Below are 20,624 nucleotides of genomic sequence, written 5' to 3'. Positions count from 1 at the left end.
TCGTCAGCACTTGAACGCAACGAGTGGTCGCATTTACCACTGATAGGTTTTGAATTCCGAGCTTTCGCGGGTTACTTGAAGGCACCAAGAGCTCTGATTGGCTGCTGGTCAGGACCAAACAGAGTTCAGCGCCACACGCTCGCTGTCCTTCTCAAAAGAAAAGGACTGAAGAAGAAGAAGACGAAGAAGAAGAAGCAGGTAACTGTCACCGCGGGGACAGAAACAGTTCACTTCAACCCCTCCGGACGGCACGAAAGAGCCGCCGCTGACTGAATGGAAGCTTTTAATTCGACAATTAAAAGGACATTAAGTTCGTGCAGCTAAAACAGGAGGGCCTCGTCGAGAAGTGCATCTCGCTCGTTTTCCTCCTCTAACGTTACTGGAGTTAGCTAGCTTAGCCTGTTAGCTTAGCAGGACAAGCACTCACCCGTGTCCGACCGTACAGGACTTCACCCTCAGGAGCGACAGGATCCGCTCGAAGCTGCACCGAAACTGACCCGGAGTTCACTTTACAGTCGGAGCTGCACGTCTTGGGCCCAAACGCTGCGTTTGCACGTGAAGTTTTACCAAAACTGTAACAAAAAACGTCCAGACAAACAAGGAAGTCTGAATGAACTTTGCTGCGAGCCTGTTAGCTAGCAGTTAGCCAGCCGTGCAGCTGCACTGCTTCATTGTGCTGTTTGCTCCTGCAGCTGAAGGTCTGTGCAGCCTCTTCGCTCGATCTGTACCGTTAGGCTCAGATTGATTATCCGTGAAAGCATCTATAGATATATCCATATTCTGATTGCTATCTGACGGAGTCTGCTCTGCCTCATCTCCTGTAGAATAACTTAGAAAATAGTCCAAACAAACGTTGCAGAGATGATTCCCGACAAAGCGCCGAAGGAAGACGTCTTCCACGGATCTGAAGACCTGAAGAAGGAGGCTCACATCACCAGCTTCGAGAAATATAAAGAGCTCTACTTGAAGTCCATAGAGAATCCTGATGGTAAGTCCCCTTTATGGTGTCTCAGTCCATCATGTAGAAGCTGGAGGTGTTGGATGAGGAGTGCAGCTGCCACCATCATCTGACTCCACATGAAGATGTTAAAGCTGGTTTCATTAACAGGGACAGTACAGATAGACCGTTACAGAGCTGCAGTAACCACCGCCGGTGTGAGTTATTCATAAACCAGCTTTTATTTATCTTCCTGCAGAATAAGTTGAATTTAACTTGAACTGCACAGTCAGTGCTGCATTTTGTTCTTCTGTCTGTGAAGTAACTCACCTGTAGGAGAACCATCAGTGTCACTAATGAGGCTGCGACTAACAATTACTTCATCATCCATTCATCAGTATTTTTATTATAACTGCTGAGTCTCTAAACAACGGTCACACTGCCACCACAGCTTCCGCAGTGGCCACGTTGATGCTTTCCCACAACGTTTCTGTCCAAAACCCAAAGAGGTGAAATCCCTTTTGATGTCTTTTTTAGGAATGAGGTGATTTCCTGCTTTTCTTTGATTATCTTTGGATTTTAGACACATGGTCGGACAAAAAGTGTAATTTGAAGACGCCCGCTCGCTGTTTTCTAACATTTTATAGACCAAATATTATTCAGGAAAGTAATCATAATGGAAAGAAGTGTCAGTTGCAGCTACAAGGTTTGTCAAAGAAAAGCTTATTGATTTCATTCATTCAGTATTCTGTCTTATAAAGTGTGAGACAGGCTGCACTGAAAGGGTCATTTTGAGTTTGTGGTAATAAGGAAACACTCCTCCTCCTTTATCGCCTCAGGTAATAAATAACCAGGCAGGAGGGAGGAGATGTGTCAGTGCAGCTATTGTTCATCAAACAGCCGCCTGCATCAAACACCTCAGTCCAACAGAGACGTTTGTCCTGCAGGTGGACGCTGGGCCGCCGTCTAACGCCACATTTATGGCATCTACCACAGCTGTCATGATGTAGTGAGCAGAGATAATTAATATTAACATTATCAGTCACCTTGAATTGCAAACAGACGTGAAACGACAGTGTTGGCAGTGAAACTCAAAGGTCGTGAACTCTGCTGGTTTGGGAAACACTGATTGATGCTTTTCACCATTTTCTGACATTTTGTCCACCAAACATCTATTCGATTAGCCGAGACATCGATCGCACCTCAGAGCGTGACTCGCAGGCGCCTTCATCGTCTCGTTTCTGCCTCGCTGATCTTTTCTTCCTGTCCTGCAGAGTTCTGGGGCGACGTTGCCAAAGATTTCTTCTGGAAGACCAAACACACGGGTCCCTTCTTCGACTACAACTTCGACGTGACCAAGGGAGAAATTTTCATCAAGTGCATGGAAGCAGCGTCCACCAACATCTGCTACAACGTCCTCGACCGCAACGTCCACGAGAGGAAGCTCGCCGATAAAGTGGCCTTCTACTGGTTAGTCTGTGTGTGTGTGTGTGTGTGTGTGTGTGTGTGTGTGTGTGTGTGTGTGTGTGTTTTACTTTTCTCTGTTTTGTGTCTCCTCTGTCCTCCGTCCTCCTGACTGTGAATAGACGTTTCAGTTCCTAAAGGACATCTCGAGGAGAGGAGCGAGGATGCACAGGTGTGTCCTTTGCAGAAGCCTTTTTTTCCACCTGTGACGTAGAAAAGACGCGTGACAGCTGGAAAATACAAACCACGGCGGCAGCAGGACTTGGTTTGTTGTATTAGTTATTAAAGACGATCAAACTTTGTGCCCTTCATCGTTCGTAGAGCCCCTCGTCAGGTGCCTCATTCATGACCTTTCACCTGCACCCAGGTCAGCTGCTGTAACTCTGACATGATGTTTACATGCAAACAGCTGCTCATTACAGCAACAAGAGAATCCTCTTGCGTTCAACAGTAATTTGCTGTTTTGCGTGTTAATAAATCTATAACATCTACAAATGTGTAACGTGTAGCTGTGCCACCCGCCATATTTGATTGACGGCTCTGAAGGAATTGACTCCTCTCTCCTCCTGAGGAGAGGAGGCAAGGAAAGAAATGGAGGATGTACAAGCTGAAAAATGAGAGGAGGGGGATATTCCATCCAAGTCTTCCTCCTCTTCTTCGCTCTCTTTGCTTGCACGTCGTGAATTATTGTGAAGTATGTTGTAAGTCAGGTTTGAAAAAGTCCAGTTTAAATAGGTTTTTGTTTACTGTCTGTTAGTGTTTGTGTGGAAAATGAAGCTGAGCTGAGTGTCTGAGGGAGAGAGAGGAAAGTTTCAGAGGAGGAGACAGAGGTGGAGGACAGAGAGGAGGAAACAGAGCTGGAGGACAGAGAGGAGGAGACAGAGCTGGAGGACAGAGAGGAGGAGACAGAGCTGGAGGACAGAGAGGAGGAGTAATGAGAAGAAGACAAAGGAGAGAGGACGACTGCCGCTCCATTCATTCCATCTGTCCGTATTCAATCCTGTTATTGTGTTCACAGAGGCGAGCCCCTCACACACACACACACACACACACACACACACACACACACACACACACACACACACACACACACACACACACACACAGCTGGAGGCAGAGAGGAGGCTTTTAATGCATCAGCGACCCCCTCTAAACACACTTTGTCTTATACTGAGGAATGCACGCAGGCTCACACACACACACACACACACACACACGCAGGCACACACACACGCAGGCAGGCACACACACAGTATGAATATCAGTGCTGCAGTGATTGGTGTGTGTTTCAGGCTCCTGAAATGAAATTGATTTTAACTATTTTGGATTTCTTGGTTATTTTTCGAGCCAAACTGAAAAATACTGAAGAGTTTCTTTGCACAGAAAATGAAAAAATACCAGTCGCAGTTCACAAGAACCCAAGAACACGACTTCTCAGTGCTTCTCTGGACAAACCTGAACGTTTAAATCCAATAGAATCAAAAGATAAAACAGAGAAAAGCAGCAGATTTTTACATTTGAGAAGGATTCAGGCTGATCTTAACCTGCAACAATAATCATCATTTATTTGTACAAAGTCTTCTTCTTCTTCGTCTCTTTTCTCTGCAGACCTGCTCGTCTTCTTTCCTTTCGCCGCTGCGTCTCTTCCTCTCGTCTGACCTTCTTTTAGGACGACGCTGCGTTTCGTTCCCGCCTGTCCTGAAAGTCTTCTCGTCGTCTTCCTGTCTCCCATCGCTCGCTCCTTCGGTCCTCCTCTCCCTCTCTCCTCGCTCCTCGTGTCCCTGATGTGTCCTGATGTGAAGGGACGCTCGGGGCCTCTCACAGCGGGGTCATCCGGGGAGGACGGGGCTGAACGTAGCGGCGCTAACAGAGAGCGCTACGAGCTGAGGGGACGTTTCTCTGCAGGAGAAAGTTTAGTCCAGCGATGATCTTCATCACTTCTGTTCATTGTCTTTAAAGTGCAAAACCTTCAGCGCATCGTGGAATCGTGGAATCGTGGAAGTAGAACAGCAGATATTCACAGAACAGAAGGAGAAGCCAGTAATTGACTGCCGATCACTTTAATATTGATCAATAAATCGACTTTCAGCTCGACTTCAGAGTGAGGCTGCTACAGCTATTTCACTGATTACTCTTCACATTGATGTTATTAATAGTTTAATCTGTGAAATCTAAAAAAAAAAAAAAATGTGGAAACAGTTCCCAGAGGCCAAGACGACGCCTTCAAAGGAAATCAGGAAATCTGTACGTTTGTACGTGCCTGAAATGTAATTAAAGAAGTATCTGAATTTGTAGTGGATCAGTTCTCCCGTTGATCCATTCATTGACTGATCAACAGTTTCATCATTGACTGATCAACAGTTTCATCATTGACTGATCAACAGTTTCATCATTGACTGATCAACAGTTTCATCTTAAGACCAAAGTCGTGAAATTATTAGAGTCGTAAATCTGCACGTCGTCGTCCTGCTGGTTTATTTTTAGCGACGTGAATGTGAGAGATCTCCTGATTGGTCCCTGACATTCAAAGCCTCGAGTTGAAAACAGGTTGGACTATTGTCTATTTATAGGTGTGTGTGTGTGTGTGTGTGTGTGTGGGTGTGTGTGTGTGTGTGTGTGCTGATAAATGTGTGTATCTGCTGTTATCTTGACATTTCCAGACAGGAGCGCTCTGCACAGAAACGTGTCGATGACCTTTATTTCCAGCCTGTTTAACAGTCAAGAATCAAGTGAAATGCAGCCTCAGCAAAGTCAGATTAACGTTGAAGTGGTTTGTTCAGCTGTGAGAAACGACCTGGTGTGTTCTTATCAGCGTCTGTCGGTCAGTCGTGCGTTTGTCGCCGTGTTCGTGCGTTAAGGTTCGGGCTCGTGTCTGAACACACCTTTGAAGCTCTGATGTTCTTTACACACAAGCTTCGTCCTGAGGGAGGAGTCGCAGAAATGGCCCTGAAACGGGTCTGACTGTGCAGCAGCAGCAGGAAATGTGATGCGTTTGCCACCATGTGGGCAGAAGTTTCTCTTTAGGAGCTTTAAACCTCCTGGATGATTGACATCAGCATTCTAGCATGCTGTGTAATATGCCGGCCTGCTTGTCGCTTCGTCAGACCGTCCGAATTCTTCCACGCAGGACGAAGCTGGCAGCTGCACGCAGAGCCGACTGTGAGCGCGGCGGCCGCGGCGGCTCGGATGGCGTTTGAAAGAACATCAAGGTCAGAGCTTCAACGTGGTGACGCTGGTTCTGTGAATGCAACAGCTTCCATCAGCCGAGCGCGCCAAGTGGGTCACAGAGACCTTTCAGCTATGCAGGCTCCCCTCCCAGTACACACACACACACACACACACACACACACACATACACATACACACACACACTGAGGCAGCAGTGTTTGCTGTTGTTTCTGGTTGTTTTTGCTTCTTCAGTCCAACTGTGAGCTGGAAGAAATAAATCTCTGTTGCTGAAAGTGAGAGATTTCGCAATTGTTTGTTTTTGTTGAGTGTGTGTGTGTGTGTGTGTGTGTGTGCGCATGCAGAACAATTGTCAGTAACTGCCAGTTAGGCAGTGAAGGTGCAGCTAACACTGAACGTGTCAGAGTAAACTGGATTTTCCTCCTCGTCTCTCAGCTTGTTAAAAGATGAAGTTCATTGACTTTGTGTGAAACGAACCTGTTTCCTCCTCGTTAGTCGTCCTCGTTAGTCGTCCTCGTTTGCTTTGCTGTAATCTGTCCATGTTGTCATGAGTGTCCTGCTGCTCGTCACATGTGTTAACGTTCGTTCATGTCGTGGTCAGGCGTCGTTCTGTCAGATCATCACATCGAACTCAGTTTCTCTTAAACTCTCAGACTCGTCCTCGTTCTCTTTGTTTGTCCCCCTCTGAGCCTTTGCTCTTAATGCACTCTCGTCCTCGCTTTGTCCGACTCCCCGTCTCTTTGTTGTCCGTCCATCTCCGACCCGAACCCTCAGGTGCACTTAAACGTCGCTTCTTAAGCCGTGCTGCAGACAGTGGAACATTTCGAAGCATTCATACGGAAAACATGGAAAAATTACGTAAAAACCTGCCGGATCTTTGACTGTTTCATAGATTTCATCAGTGTCCACGTCGCACTGCACGAGACAAAGGGAGAGTCTCCTCCTGAGACGCAGAATGTTGAAGAAACCGTCCACCATGAAACCAGTCTGCAGTCCACACTGCTTACTGGGGTTGAAATGAAAGTCAACCATCAACCATCTGTAGACAGAAGTCAACTGATTATTCATTTAAGCCCCTTTTCTAATGATATTTCCTGAATCCTGCTTTTGAGACGTAAAGATTTCTATTATTATTATCATCATGGGAATTTGAATATCTTTGACACCTGAAGGCGTTAACGACTGATCGATTGATTGTCGCAGCTCTCATTGACGGAGGCATCATCGTGAAATGATCATTCGTTGCAACTCTAGAACCAGAAGTAATGATGTTAAAAGCCTTCAAAGGATCTGAATTCAGTCGTTTAACCTGAATTAAATAATTCTTAAGCCTCTGTTCTGTTAAATTTGTCAGAATTTTAAGTGCAAAATGTGTAAAAATGGACAATCAGAGGCTCAAGGAGAGGAAACGCAGACAGAATATGACCTTAAAGCGGCGTGTTGGTGTCAGTCAGGTCAGTAAATACAGTAGGAGGATCTTGTGACGTCAAAGAAAATAGAATTTAATACTCTGAATCTCAGTTCATAAAGAACTGAAGAACATGAAGGGTGAAGAACTGTCTGCCTCCTCCCATCGTGAGCCGTTTGTCACTCGTGTCTTCCAGTTTGTAGACTTTGATGCTACGAGATGAGAAAATGGCTGTGATGGAGTAATGTGCCGAGGCAGAGCTGTCACAACTCCTTCATCTGAAGTCTGTGTGTGTGTGTACGCGCGCGTGTGTGTGTGCGCGCGTGTGTGTGCGCGCATGTGTGTGTGTGTGCGGTACGTGACCTTGAGTGATGCTTTTGCAAGCGTGCAGTTCCTGAAACGCTCGGATGATTCTGTGTTGTGAAAAAGGGGAAAGTTTCCACGAGAGTTTCACAACTGGGCTGAAGTTGGAGCCATCAGACGGAGGGTGAAGATGTGTGAGCTGCTGCTGCTTCATTGGCTGACCGCTTCCCACCTTTCCTCGCCTAGCATTAGCGTTAGCATTAGCATTAGCACAGCGACCCGTGCGCTCCACTGACGCTCTGGGAGTCGATCACAGGTCATTTTCTTCAACAGCAGAGGAAGGTTTTCACTGTTGACCACAAACACGAATGCTGACTCTCATGTCCTGACAGCAGCACCTCACACATCCTGCTGAATGGTGTTCAGGTACATTCATTCACCTTTTCTGGCTAAAGGTGAGCGTGACGCCTGCGTGTTTTCTTCGCTCATCACAGCTGTTGCTGTCTTTTCTTTAACTCTAACAATTAAAACAGGAATTAGTTCATTGTGTTTAGTATTTATTCATTATGAAAAGTTACTTTTTATTATATTTTAATCTTGTTTTTTCAGCAAACGTTTGTTTGTGGAAGAAGCCGCTGGAGTCGAGGGAGTCTGGGCGTTTGGTGGTCCTCTGTGTGACTGTGTTTGGACTGGAAACAGAGTTAATAACTGGTGTCTGTGATCATCATGTGGTTTATTTCTTTCTTTCTTCTTGTTTCTGTGTTCGCTCAGGGAAGGTAACGAGCCTGGAGACGAGCTGACGGTGACCTACAGGGAGCTGCTGCAGAGGGTCTGCCGGTTTGCCAACGTCCTGAAGTCTCAGGGTGCGTTGAATCTGCCCGGCCTGTGACTACGACCGTCAGAGAATACAGGAAAACATGACAGACGTCCGCCTCCGTCGCGGCTTTGTTGTTGTTGACCTGACCGCGCTCTGGTCTCTGTCTGCAGGAGTGAAGAAGGGCGACCGGGTGTCCATTTACATGCCCATGGTGGTGGAGCTGGTGGTCGCCATGCTGGCCTGCGTCCGAATCGGAGCCGTTCACTCCATAGTGGTGAGTTGAAGGACGTGTGTGAGGACGTAGGCGGTGCGTCACGGTCAGTTCGACATTCATGACGTGTTGTTGCTGTTTGCAGTTTGCAGGTTTTTCTGCAGAGTCTCTGTGCGAGAGGATCCTGGACTCCCAGTGTTCACTGCTCATCACAGCAGGTGGGTTCCACATCAGGACGGTTTGGAGCTGCTCGCAGGGTCCAGTGATTGATCCCTTTGATCGAGTAATTGATTACCTGACTGCCGCTCTGAGAGCATCGCCATCTTCAACCCTCCGGCTGCGTTGTTGGTTATGGGTTGTGTTGCTGATGACTTGGTGCTCAGTGTTTGTTAAAGCCCGTAAACTTTACGGTCATCAGTAAATAGACGCTGTGAAGAGACCAGAGCTGCAGCACTGAGGCGCTCCTGTTTGGGACGGTGAGCACGTTCAGCGTCACCTCCCTCTGGCTCCTCAGCGTGAGGCGGCGAGCTGCGACAGTAATCACAGTCTCATTAGCCGGATTAGAGTCTGTCCACATAAACCCGTTAAGACACTGAGTTAACGGCCTGCGGCTGGAGCCCACACACACATTTTCCTCATTCATAGAAGTCCTGTAAGCCGATCGTGGAGTCTTTAGCTCGGGGGGGTGGGGGTGGGGTGGGGTGGGGTACTCAGAGTTTTATTAGGCTGTAAAGTCTCACAGAGTTTCACTGCAGCAGTTAAACTGTGTCAGTGACTGAAAGTGTGACTGATGCAGACGCCGTGAAGCGAGCTCTTCGTTCAGACTGAACGTTTCAGATGATGGAATGTTTGAAGAGTCATTTTCACCCTGTGGAATGAAAGCGACCCACTTCTCCTCACTCAAACTGGTCTGACTGCAGAGTGAAGGTCGGCTCCTCTTCGTCGCTCTCGTTGCTCATCTGTCTGCTTCTCTCTCATTCGCTCAGACGGCTTCTACCGAGGAGATAAGCTGATCAACCTGAAGCTCTTAGCTGACGAAGCACTGCAGAAGTGCAGAGACAAGTAAGCTGTCTGGACACACACACACACACACACACACACACGCACACGCGGCTGGTTCAGCAGATACGACAGCTTTCCAGTGAAATGATGAACTGGATGAAGAGTTGTTCATTAAGACTCTCAGAGGAGCAGCAGGACTGACGGCCATGTTTGTGTCTGCAGGGGCTTCCCGGTCCAGAGGTGCATAATGCTCAAGCACTTGTCCAAAGACGCTGAAGGCTCTGAGTCTCCTCCAGCCAAACGGTCCTGCCCCGACCTGCAGGTAAACCCCAGACCAGCACCCAGACTGGGCCGGTCCAGACCGGCAGACGCTCTCTGCTTCCTGTGGTTCTGCGGTCGTGTCCCGCCGCGGTACATCCTTCATTTTAAGGAGAAAACGTCACTGCTTTGCTGCTCCGGCGTTTGTCAGATTAAACTCAGTGTTCAATGTTTGAGTCCTGCGTGCCTCAAAGGAAAAGGGTGTTTTTCTCACTGTCAACGAATCCCTCGAACACCAACAATCAAACCATCTGAAGCTCCGACGTCCCTCATTCCTAACGTGTTTACAACCAGAAAATCTGATCATTACAGGCGTCATATCCGTTTGAATCAAACGGCGTCGAATCGCGCTGCAGCACGCTGTGAGTGGTTGGTGTCGTACAGGTGTGTGAACAAAGGTTCGTCGTCACAGGACGGGACAGAGACCAGGACATTTAGTTTCTTCTCCTCTGCTACAAGACGCCCAAACTGACGAAAAGCTCGAGAAAACTTCCTGACAGGATGTTGGATTAACCAATCAGCGAGCTTGACGTCCTCACTACAGACGTTAACGTCATCAGCGAGCGCGCACACACACACACACACACACACACACACACACACACACACACACACACACACACCGTCCTGCTGCCACAAACACTCACTACAGCAGCAGACGTGGATTCATCCGCCGCTGAAAATAGTCCCAACAAACGCTCCATTTCCTCCTGTTTGACTGGTTGAAACCACAGTGAGCAGCTGAGGTGTGTTTTTATTAAAGTGGGTCGTTTTCTGTCCCTCTGCGGCCTCCACGTTTTTATTGATTATTGATTTGTGTGTAAAATCAGTCTTGGAACGCTCCTAAATCGTCTCCCGGTGTGTGAAATTGAGGCAATGCTGTTTCCTTTAACTTTACTTTGGGTTTTTTAAATGTCCGCTCTCGATCATTAACTTCTCCTTCCTCCTCCTCCTCCTCCTCCTCCTCCTTCCTCCCCTCCGGTCCAGCAGGAGAAGCAGACAGGGAGAGTAAAGAAAACACGTCCTGTTCCGCAGGTATTTTCTTGCCCTCCTCCCTCCAAACCTCCAGAACACCTTCACTTTTGCTTTTTAAGGGGAATTTCACTCACAAGCAGAATTTTGCTGTTGGGTAAAAATGATAAAGAAAAATGATGATTCAGCTTCATTTTTAGCTCCATTTAGTTTGTTTTCTTCATGACTTTTGAAAATCTGATTCTGTGCACAGAATGTTTTATCCATTAAAACGATAAATTTAACAGGTTATGAGCGCTGATTTATTGTTTTTACCCGTAAACAGCAGTTTGTTCCTGTGATTACAGAACAGCTCAGCTCACATTTGTGAACATGGAAAAGGATTTTCTCCAATTTATGACGATGAAGCAACATGAAACTGGCCCAGTTTTTAAAATTAAGACGTAAAAATGGTTTTATGTCGGCTTTAAAAACATCGTTTCACATTGACTCATTCGTGAAATCAAAATAAAGGCCAAACATTGAATAAAAAAAAAAAAAACAGGACTTGACCATGAAATATGGGAACGTTTTCCTCATGTTCTCAAATGCTTTGCTGTCTGGATTCACTGGAATAAAAAGTAAATTCTCTGTCAGCGTTGAATTTGGATTAACGCCGTTTTTCTCTCCGTGTGTCTGTCGTGAACTCGCTCGTTAACGTTATGGTCGAGCTTTGTTTTTGCCTCTGAAAGGTGTTTTTCTGGCTAACAGAACTGCTCTGACACCTCCACCCAGCGGCCACAGAGCAGCATGGTGCTCCTCGTGGAGTCCTTTCTGCTCCGTGTTTGGTCTCCTCCAGCTCCTGAGAGGAGCGTCTGGCTCTTTAGCTGCTAAACGCTCGTCTGTGCTGAGCAGCTGGTCGCTCACTGAAACTCAACATGAGCTTGTTCCCTCGTTTGACCTGTTAATGTTGAACTATCGAGGCCGTCGTATGAGCAGCGTCATTCCTTGAACGTCGTTAGATGTGATTTGGGCTCATGTTTGTCACCTGATGCCAACGATACGTGTCGATATCAGAGCGTTATTCCTTTTAACATCTTCTCTCCTTCTGTTGTTTTCTCTCTTGCCTGTAAACACCCAAACTCTTCTTTCTAAAATCAGATTTAAATGCACAGACAGCTTTGACTTCCTGTGTGTTTCGTCCAGATGCAGATTCAGTCTCTGTAGTGACCTCCCTGTGAATAGAGGAGGACTTTGTGTCGGAGGTAGAGTCTTGTGATCTCTTATCAGCGACCGCATTGCTCCGTTCTGTACACCTCGCCGCCGTTGCTTCATATCTGGAAGCCATAACAGCTTATCTGGTCAGAGTCAGGTGACAGCGATGCCTCCTCTTCCTCACAAGCTGCAGTGAACCCTTCAAACTGGTCCTGATGGAGAACACAAGGCGCTACCAGCGTGACCTTTAACCCAGAGATCAGCCTAATGGCAGCTGTGTGACGCTCAGTGGACGTCAGGTCCGAGAGAGGAGGCTCAGAAATAAGATCCATAAAAAATAACTTGTGGTGATTTATGATAAGTCTGATCTTTCTGTCTTATCTTTCCTTATCTGTCTCTGTCAGTCCAAAGACTTCCAGGCTCGTTCGTAACAAACGTCAGATCTCCTCCGTCGCTCTTTAAGCTGTTTGTGAGCTTTTCTTCATATTTCCGTCTCATGTAAAGTCAAACAGTGAGCGACCCAGCTCTGAGCGGCACAGGCGGACATGTCCGCAGCGTCTCTAACAACCTTTACTGCTTTGTCCACTCAGATCTTCACCTTTCTCTCGTTTGGATTCTGTTTGTCCAGCTAACTTCTTCACTTTTGTGTTTTCGGCTTAGACATGTTTGTTGTTTTCAGTGTTCAGTGATTTTCTGGATGACTTGTATCTGTTTGTGTCTGTGCACGTTTGTGTGCACGTCTGTTTTGTCTGTGTGTGTGTTTGTGCACGTGTGTGTGTGAAACCAGGTCCCGTGGAACCCGGATGTGGACTTGTGTTGGCACACTCTGGTACGTGGAGCCTCAGACGAGTGTGAACCGGAGTGGTGTGAGTCTGAAGATCCTCTCTTCATCCTCTACACCAGCGGCTCGACCGGCAAACCCAAGGTAGACACACACACACACACACACACACACACACAGTGGATTTTAGCTGGTATGCTGTAAACTGTCTGAACATGAAGACGTTCTCGATGGATCGCTCACTGTTCTCAGACGATTAGTTAATCAATCACCACATTGTTGATGAGCAGTTTATCAATACAATGAAACCTGTTTTTCATCATGAAGCACAGAAGAAGAAATCCAGACGTCTCAGTCACTGAACCTTTTACTGTCGCCTGCGTCATTCAGTGTTTCTGTTGGCTTCCTCTCTTTTATCACGTTGGATGAACGTTGATGTTCGAGTCTCGCCGTCTGATGGCGGTGCTGCGCTTCCTGCGGCTTACAGCTGCTCTTCCACAGCAGACATGAAGAAGAGGTCCCTGAATGTTGAATGAAAATGTTGGCCTGCCAGTCGTGGCTGACTGTTGTCGTGTTTCTCTCCTCCACCTCTGCAGGGCGTTCTTCACACCGTCAGCGGCTACATGCTCTACACCGCCACCACCTTCAAACTGGTGTTTGACCACCAGCCCGACGACGTCTACTGGTGCACGGCAGACATCGGCTGGATCACCGGACACTCCTACATCACCTACGGTCCGCTGGCTAACGGCGCCACCAGTGTCCTGGTGAGTGCAGGCTGGGGGGGGGGTTGCTCAACTTCCTGTTTTTACAACCTTCGGACAACTTGGCCGACGGCCGCTCTATTGTGACTGCAGATGGTGTCTGATTTATCTGCACTGGTCTGCAGCCAGTATAGATGCATCATCCTGTGATTCATATTTAGATTTCTAAAACACTGCTTTTACATCTTTAATGTGTTTGATACGAAGCTCTTCAGTGCAGCTTCTGCCCGTTTTGAAACCTTCTTACAGCTTTATACTGATGAATCAGAGTTCACAGCGTCAGGCAGTTACCTTTAAAATGTACATATATATATAACAGTGAGTAGAATAACACTCTAACGTGTTATTTATATATTGATGTCGTGTTTGTGATGCGTTCCCTAACACTGGTATTCCCTAAACGTGAGCCAACGCTGTGGTTTTTTGGATTGCGTCATCGGCTGACAGCAGACAAACCAGAGATCTGCTGGACCCGTAAGAAACAACAGCGCTCATGTGAAAGTGTGGGAGTCGGACATTTAAACTACACGGCTGTGATTTAGTGTGAGTCGTCTGCTTTGTGTGGACTGATCTCAGAGCAGTGAACGCACTCTTCCACGTGTTCAGATGAAGAAATTCATTTGCTCCTAAAATGTTTTTCTCTTGCAGATTTTGGTCAAAAGTCGAATCAGAGCTGAAACAGTCAGTTCATTGATTAGTCAGCTGACATTTTGTTAAAATGATAAAAGCTGCTCTGTTTCAGCTTCCTCAATGTGCCTGTTTGGCACTTTTCTCTCTTTTATTTGATTGTGAATTGAATATATTTTTAATTTTTTAAAATGTAGAAAGCAAACGTGTGTCATCTGCAGCGTTGTTGGAGTCCGTAGATGTTGTTGCTCTGCTTGTATTCGGGCTGCAGACAAACCTCACTGCTCCTGTTGATTTTGTTTTCATACTTCCTGTTTGTGTTTCAGTTTGAGGGTCTTCCCACTTACCCAGATGTAAGTCGCGTGTGGGAGATTGTGGACAAATATCTCGTGACCAAGTTCTACACAGCTCCAACCGCCATCAGGATGCTGATGAAGTACGGCAGCGAGCCGGTGCAGAAGTGAGTCACCTCTGACGGTTCCGCTGTTGGCCGTCGTCCCTGCAGAGCGCCGGTCTTTGTGGTTTCTGAGGTCCGTTGAAGTGATCCTCCTCCTCTCTCTGCAGGTATAAGCGAGAGTCTCTGAAGGTTTTGGGGACGGTGGGGGAGCCCATCAACCCTGAGGCCTGGCAGTGGTACTACAGCGTGGTGGGGGAGAAGAGGTGTCCCATCGTGGACACCTTCTGGCAGACAGAAACGGCAAGTAGTGATTTTTACAGTCTCAGACATCCTCTGAGGAGCCTCCACTGCTCGTGACGCTCCAGGAGTGTTTGAGATGATGTTCTTTCTTTGAAAAGGACAAAGGAATATTGAATTGACACCTTTCAGTGGCCTCAGCCTGGCTGTGCTGCTGCTGCCCCCTGCTGGACGGACGGTTCGCTCACACCGCGCTGCCTTAGAAAGCCTGTCTTACTGGGTGTTTTGTGTCCTTTCAGGGTGGACATGTGTTGACTCCTCTGCCTGCAGCCACGCCCATGAAACCTGGATCTGCTGTGAGTGAATGAAATGCTTTTTGTTTCATCTTCTTCAGCTCTGGAAGCCAGAGTGAACTGAAAGTCAGCTTTAGATAAACTCAGAGACGTTCAGCATCCGTCTGCTTGTGTCCTGCAGACGTTCCCATTCTTCGGCGTGGTGCCGGCCATCTTGAATGAGTCAGGAGAGGAGCTGGAGGGGCCGAGCGAAGGATACCTGGTCAGGGTCATCGTCATCGTCATCGTCATCGTCCTGTCTGTGTTTGATCACTCGTCAGCCTTCATAGCTCTCTGCTTCCTCTGCCTCCAGGTGTTCAAACAGCCGTGGCCTGGCGTGATGAGGACGGTGTACGGAAACCATCAGAGGTTTGAAACCACCTACTTCAAGAAGTTCCCTGGATACTACGTGACGGGAGACGGTGAGACGCGTGAAGACACTTTTCTTGTCCTCTTCTGTTGACTCTAATGATTCCGACTTACTGTTTCACATTTCTTCTGTGTTTTATCTTTGTATCCCTCATTGATTGTTTTGTTTCTATATATTTGGAAGTTCACGGCGTCACCTCTCAGTGCTCCATCTGTTTGAACTTCACCTTCACCTTCGTTCATTTTTTTAATTTACAGGCTGCCGTAGAGACAAGGATGGCTACTATTGGATAACAGGGAGGATAGACGACATGCTGAATGTCTCAGGTAAGAGTGTGTGTGTGTGTGTGTGTGTGTGTGTGTGTGTTACTAAGCTGTCTTTACGTCGGCCTCTTTCTTCTTTATAGCATTTTCAGGATATTTGCTCATAAAAGCGCTCGGCCAGCAGACCTGAACTCTCCCAGCAGCGCTTCTGTGGGAATCTGCTCTCATGTGACTCTCAGTCAACCAATCAGCAGCAGCTCGCATTTAAGAAAAAGAGATGATATCAGATTGAGGTGCACATGGTAGTAGCCTGAAAAATGATAGGATTAACAGCAGCTTGGCTTTATTTTTTAAATCTCGTGCATGTAAATCATGAGGTTATCACGTCACGGACAAGGTCATATCTAACATCCAAAGAACAAAAAACAGGTTTTAGGGCAAAAACTTGATGAAGTCTCTCCTCGATAAATTTGCCCTCTCACATCCGTTAACTCTCCTTCCCGCTCTTTTCGCTGCAGGTCACCTGCTGAGCACGGCGGAGGTGGAGTCAGCTCTCGTGGAGCACGAGGCTGTCGCCGAGGCCGCCGTGGTGGGCCGACCTCACCCCGTCAAAGGCGAGAGCCTCTACTGCTTCGTAACGCTGACCGACGGAGTGACGTACAACCGCACGCTGGAGGCGCAGCTCAAAAAACAAGGTGTGTACACGCAGCTTCCAGAAAGGTGTTTTTTCCAGCGTTACCTGAGAGCTGCTGAAAGAGCTTGTAGGTCATCACAGGACACAGACGCTGTCAAAGGTTGATGTGGTTTTGTCTGAGATCGACACCAGCAGAAGTCACATTCTGATGGCTTTGTTTTCGTGTTGGCAGTACGGGAGAAGATCGGCGCCATTGCAACACCAGACTACATCCAGGACGCTCCAGGACTCCCCAAGACCAGATCTGGTAAAGTAACCAGAGTTTAAATGATGAGTTGTAGCTGTGCTGGAGGAGGAGGAGGAGGAGGAGGAGGAGGAGGAGGAGGAGGAGGAGGACTGACGTGTTCAGAGCTGCAGCTGAATCCCAGGATCATGTCTGTTTGAAGGCTCGGCTCTTTCTGTGCCTCAGGTGTGAAGCTCAGGTGAAGGGTTCATCCCACACCTGGACACTGAGGAGGTGGATGGAATTACATTTAAAAAGCTTCAGGATACGAACACTGATTGGTTCTTTGCTGCTGCAGTTTGTGTTTTATTGGTGTTGGTGTTGATCCAGTCTTTTCTCTCCTCGTACCTCAACTGTGAGCGTCTGCGGTCTCCTTTAAGGTCGCATGACATGAAGTGACTGTAACCCACAGCTGAAACACTGTTTTTACCGTAACGCTGAAGAAACTGTCCGTCGCTCTCGTTGTTTTAGGTTCACGTCAGCTGCAGGAATTCTATCGCTTTGTCGAAATAAAACATGTCGACTCTTCACTCAGACACTAACTAAATGTTCCGTCTCAAAGAACCACAGTTATATAAAAACACTTTCATCTGGATACAAAGACATTCTGGCTTTGACAAAACATCTTTGTTGTTGTTGGCGTCCATCAGACAGATTTATGATTCAAGCATGAAGTGACTCAGAACCAGCAAGATGATTAAAGACAACAAAGTTCCTTTTTGCTGTAAACTTAAAAATACATGAGCCTTATTTTTCTAATGTCTAAATCAGCAGATTTTTCCCGCCCCTCATCAGGTGTGTCTTCTCCTCTCACAGGTAAGATCATGCGACGGGTGCTCCGCAAAATCGCCTGTGACGAGCGAGACCTGGGCGACATCTCCACGCTGGCCGACGCCTCGGTCGTCGAGCAGCTCTTCCAGAACAGATGCTGCACGGCGGTGTGACAGGATCCTCGCCGGGAGGCTCCGACCAGCGGCCACAAGCCCAACCAGGGAAGAGGAGTTAGAGGAGTTAGAGGAGGAGGAGGAGGAGGAGGAGGAAGTTGGTCTTGTCCACAAACAACCTTTAGCTCCTGTATTTAAAATGAGCCCACTGCCCTTAAAGTGAGAACAAACAGCAGCAGGCAGAGACACAACACCTGTCTGGTTACTGGTAGATATTTCCCACCTGTGTCGCCATCGTAGCTGATTTTAACAATAAACTGAGCCTAGGACTTAACAAGTACGCCAGTCTGTCGGGTTTAGTGTTTTCCGGAAGCTGCTGTTAAAAAATCGAGGCGAGAGCGAGAAGCCAGAGGTTGTTTCTGCGAAAGGCCGCCCTGCAGTCCCGCTGTGAGGAAGAGGGAGGACAGGAAGACGCTTCGCTTGGTTTTATTCCAGGTTCCGGCGACGCGTTCTGCTTCGCTCAGTGAAAGCACGCCGAGGACGAGTTCCCCTGCTGGAATAAGGCTGATGTGAAGTGGCGCCTGCGCCTGCCGTGACGCGCCCTCCCCTCGCTCGCTGCCATCGTACTGTTCTCGCACTGATGATTAGCTAAACCTGAGGAAACTCCACATTTCTACTAGCTCTGATTTCTATTGTCATTTTTAAAAAAAACTTTGATTTGTGTCATTTTTTTTGTTTGGTGCTTCTGTTCGTGTGCTCTTTGTCTTCGTCACATTGCAGATGTGATCGGGCTGGAAACCGGGGACGTGTGTTCGTCCTCGTGGACACCGAGCGCTCTCACAAAGCTGCAGGTCTCATGTTGAAAAGGGATAAAAAAGTGTGTCTCCCAGTGACTCCAGACTGTCTCTAACGTTGTCCTCTCAGGTGTGAGCTCATTGTTAAATCAGACTTCAGTGTCGTCTGCGGTTAAAATAAGATACCAAAGTCGACCCAGAGCGGCTCTAATTATGCTAAAGTATGAATTGAGTTTTTGAAACAGCTTTTGGAGTTGACAGCACTCAGCGTGTGACGGACAGCTACAGTCTCTTCAGAGAGTGCAGGTCATGATATGGTACCATAGAAACATAGTGAGCTCAGCTGTCTCCTGCTGGTGAGAGGATTTGGCTCTTCTGTCTGAACAGATTCCATGAAAAGACCCAAAGCAGCACTTTCTGCCTTCCTGTCTCAGCCCATTGGTTCCTGCTGGAGACAGAAACCTTTAAAAACACCTCATGAATACGTCATTTCACTTGAAATGGAAAAAAAAAAAACAAACAACAGCTGCTCTCTGCAGGTTTTAGCAAACGTCACTCAAAGAGGAGGGAAAAGTGAGTTTGTTTGGGGCTGTTTTCATTGATTTTGACCTGTGAGAGTCAGTTTAGCAGACGGGAAGAACAAGCTGCTCAGTGACATGCCTTCACCTGGATGTCCACTGATCTGTAACAGAGTCTGGAAAACGGGACGTTCAGATGTAGATGTCTGATGCTCTAAGCCATTGGTTGCATTATGGGAAGTACACGATCCAGTATTTTTGACCCACATCTCTCAGGATATCTTGTCCTCTGCTGCACTGATTCGGATCTTTTCGTATTTTTAATGTCTTTCGCCGAGTTCAGAGATGCGTTGAGTGTTTGGTCTTTTCATGGGTCTGTGTCTGTGTCTCACACTCCATTGTTCCTGTGCTGAGAGACAGAAGTCAAAGTGCATCGTTCACAGCCAAAACTAACTGAATCAGAATCAGTTACACATCTCAACCAGGCGCTCGTTTGGAAGCTCTGCTGGTTTCTGAAGCAGACGATTGTGAGAAGGGTTCGATTCATTGATGAAGGTGACGTGAGCCTCACACAGATTTCCTCGTTGTCTTCACTTTGTTGCTGTTTGTGTCTCCGTGTGCCAACAGTGGAGCTGCGTGTATAAAGCTAACAACTATCTCCTGTTAAAAACTAAGTGCAGCTGCTTCTTTGGTGGGGTTTTTTTTTTTTTTTTTTTTTTTGGTTGTAACTGCTGAAGGAAAGAGAATTTTGCTGTTTGTTTTATTCCTCTTCATTCTCAGTTTTGTTTTCATTGGCCTGTTTGTATCTCCGTGTATGCAATGACAGTAAATGGACATGACTACTGCCTCTCATCTCTGTCGCCGGCTCTTCCTTTACAGCTTGGGAGTATCTGATGTGCTTTGGCAGAAATATTCCTTTTCCCTGAAGGTTCGTGTCGGTCGTCTCCAAACCTCATGGATAATGTGAAGGTTTTCTGTGCCTTTATTAGGCAGCCGACTGTGCGACAGGGAGCATAAGATCCTTTTTTTCCATCCACAGATTTGTGCTCAGTGCTGTGTGAAGTTGTGAAACATGACGTGGGTTCAGGTTTTCAGTGATCCTTAATAGCCGGTATCACAAAATGTGAACTGGGTTTACTGGTCTGCACATGGAACATCCTCAGAACTATGAGTGGACGATGACGCGAGATGAAACCGTGTCCACTGGAAGGGAAGCTGGGTCAAAGCAGCAGCACAGGGTGACGTTCGGTGAGGTGAAACGTGTTCAGTGTGGTCACGTAACCTGAAAGGAATCCACAGCTGCACAAATGATGAATGATGATGATGATGAATATGCGATGCAGACAAAACATGGCCTTACCATGAGGGAAAGGTCAGAGTCTGTGTGACTGAAGTGTTGCGTTGTCAATCATGAGAGCTAATTAATGTTGTGTGGATTGTTCTTAGAGAGCAGAAGGTGTAGTTTCTATTTCTTATCATTATCATTGGCCTCATGCCATCCTGAGCTGCAGTGATGGAAGACAAACTTGGAAGCAAACATCACTCCTTATGACCTATTGTAAGGGCCTGACTTCTGTCCCCATTCAGGCTCCTGTATGACTCCAGTGATCAGATTGGTCAGGAGTCTTCCTGTTTGCTGGTTGTGATCTCGTCCTCTGAGCAGGTTGACACCAGAACACCTGAGTTAACCCACAGACGGCTGGATGACACATGATTCAGGACCTGGTGAGTAGTTTAGAGAGTTCTTTTGGTCTTCAGAGCTGCTTTAAAGTTCAACCTAAACCTTTCCAAATGCGTCTCACTGACAGCTGAAGAAAACTTTTTAGACTAAAAAACAGCTAAATGTTTCTTGTTGACTAAAAAGACAAAGTCAGCCTCATTATGGCCAGATCGTATGCCATTTAATTTGTTCGGAAGCCCTGAGAAGA

The 20,624-nt window shown here is 47.1% G+C and overlaps 1 protein-coding gene across 5 annotated transcripts; it reads left to right on the top strand.

The window, feature by feature from the left end:
* Nucleotides 1–121: 121 nt before the first annotated feature.
* On the top strand, nt 122–19,550 carry acss2 (acyl-CoA synthetase short chain family member 2). Of its 5 annotated transcripts, none has more exons than XM_076741442.1 (20): nt 134–198; nt 825–988; nt 2,212–2,407; nt 8,070–8,161; nt 8,286–8,389; nt 8,472–8,544; nt 9,313–9,388; nt 9,551–9,650; nt 10,634–10,681; nt 12,600–12,737; nt 13,190–13,360; nt 14,311–14,444; nt 14,549–14,681; nt 14,918–14,974; nt 15,093–15,173; nt 15,264–15,372; nt 15,578–15,646; nt 16,102–16,278; nt 16,450–16,524; nt 17,317–19,550. In XM_076741442.1, exons 2-20 carry the CDS (start codon nt 862–864, stop codon nt 17,442–17,444), a joined length of 2,088 nt encoding a protein of 695 aa, XP_076597557.1. In that variant the 5' UTR covers nt 134–198; nt 825–861; the 3' UTR covers nt 17,445–19,550. The 5 variants fall into 5 exon arrangements, with proteins under 5 accessions (XP_076597559.1, XP_076597555.1, XP_076597560.1 ...); XM_076741443.1 differs by having other exon boundaries at nt 174–698; XM_076741444.1 differs by having other exon boundaries at nt 122–988; nt 10,637–10,681.
* Nucleotides 19,551–20,624: the final 1,074 nt, after the last annotated feature.

This window comes from Chaetodon auriga, chromosome 10 (assembly GCF_051107435.1).
Source record: "Chaetodon auriga isolate fChaAug3 chromosome 10, fChaAug3.hap1, whole genome shotgun sequence".
Classification (NCBI taxonomy): Eukaryota; Metazoa; Chordata; class Actinopteri; order Chaetodontiformes; family Chaetodontidae; genus Chaetodon; species Chaetodon auriga.
This window is presented reverse-complemented; position numbering and strand designations above follow the sequence as displayed.

Coding starts and splice junctions, on each gene's coding strand:
- acss2 (XM_076741440.1), top strand. CDS start 862: ATGATTCCCGACAAAGCGCCGAAGGAAGACGTCTTCCACGGATCTGAA. Junction 8,545..9,312: donor TTCACTGCTCATCACAGCAG/GTGGGTTCCACA, acceptor TCATTCGCTCAG/ACGGCTTCTACCGAGGAGAT. Junction 9,389..9,550: donor CTGCAGAAGTGCAGAGACAA/GTAAGCTGTCTG, acceptor TTGTGTCTGCAG/GGGCTTCCCGGTCCAGAGGT.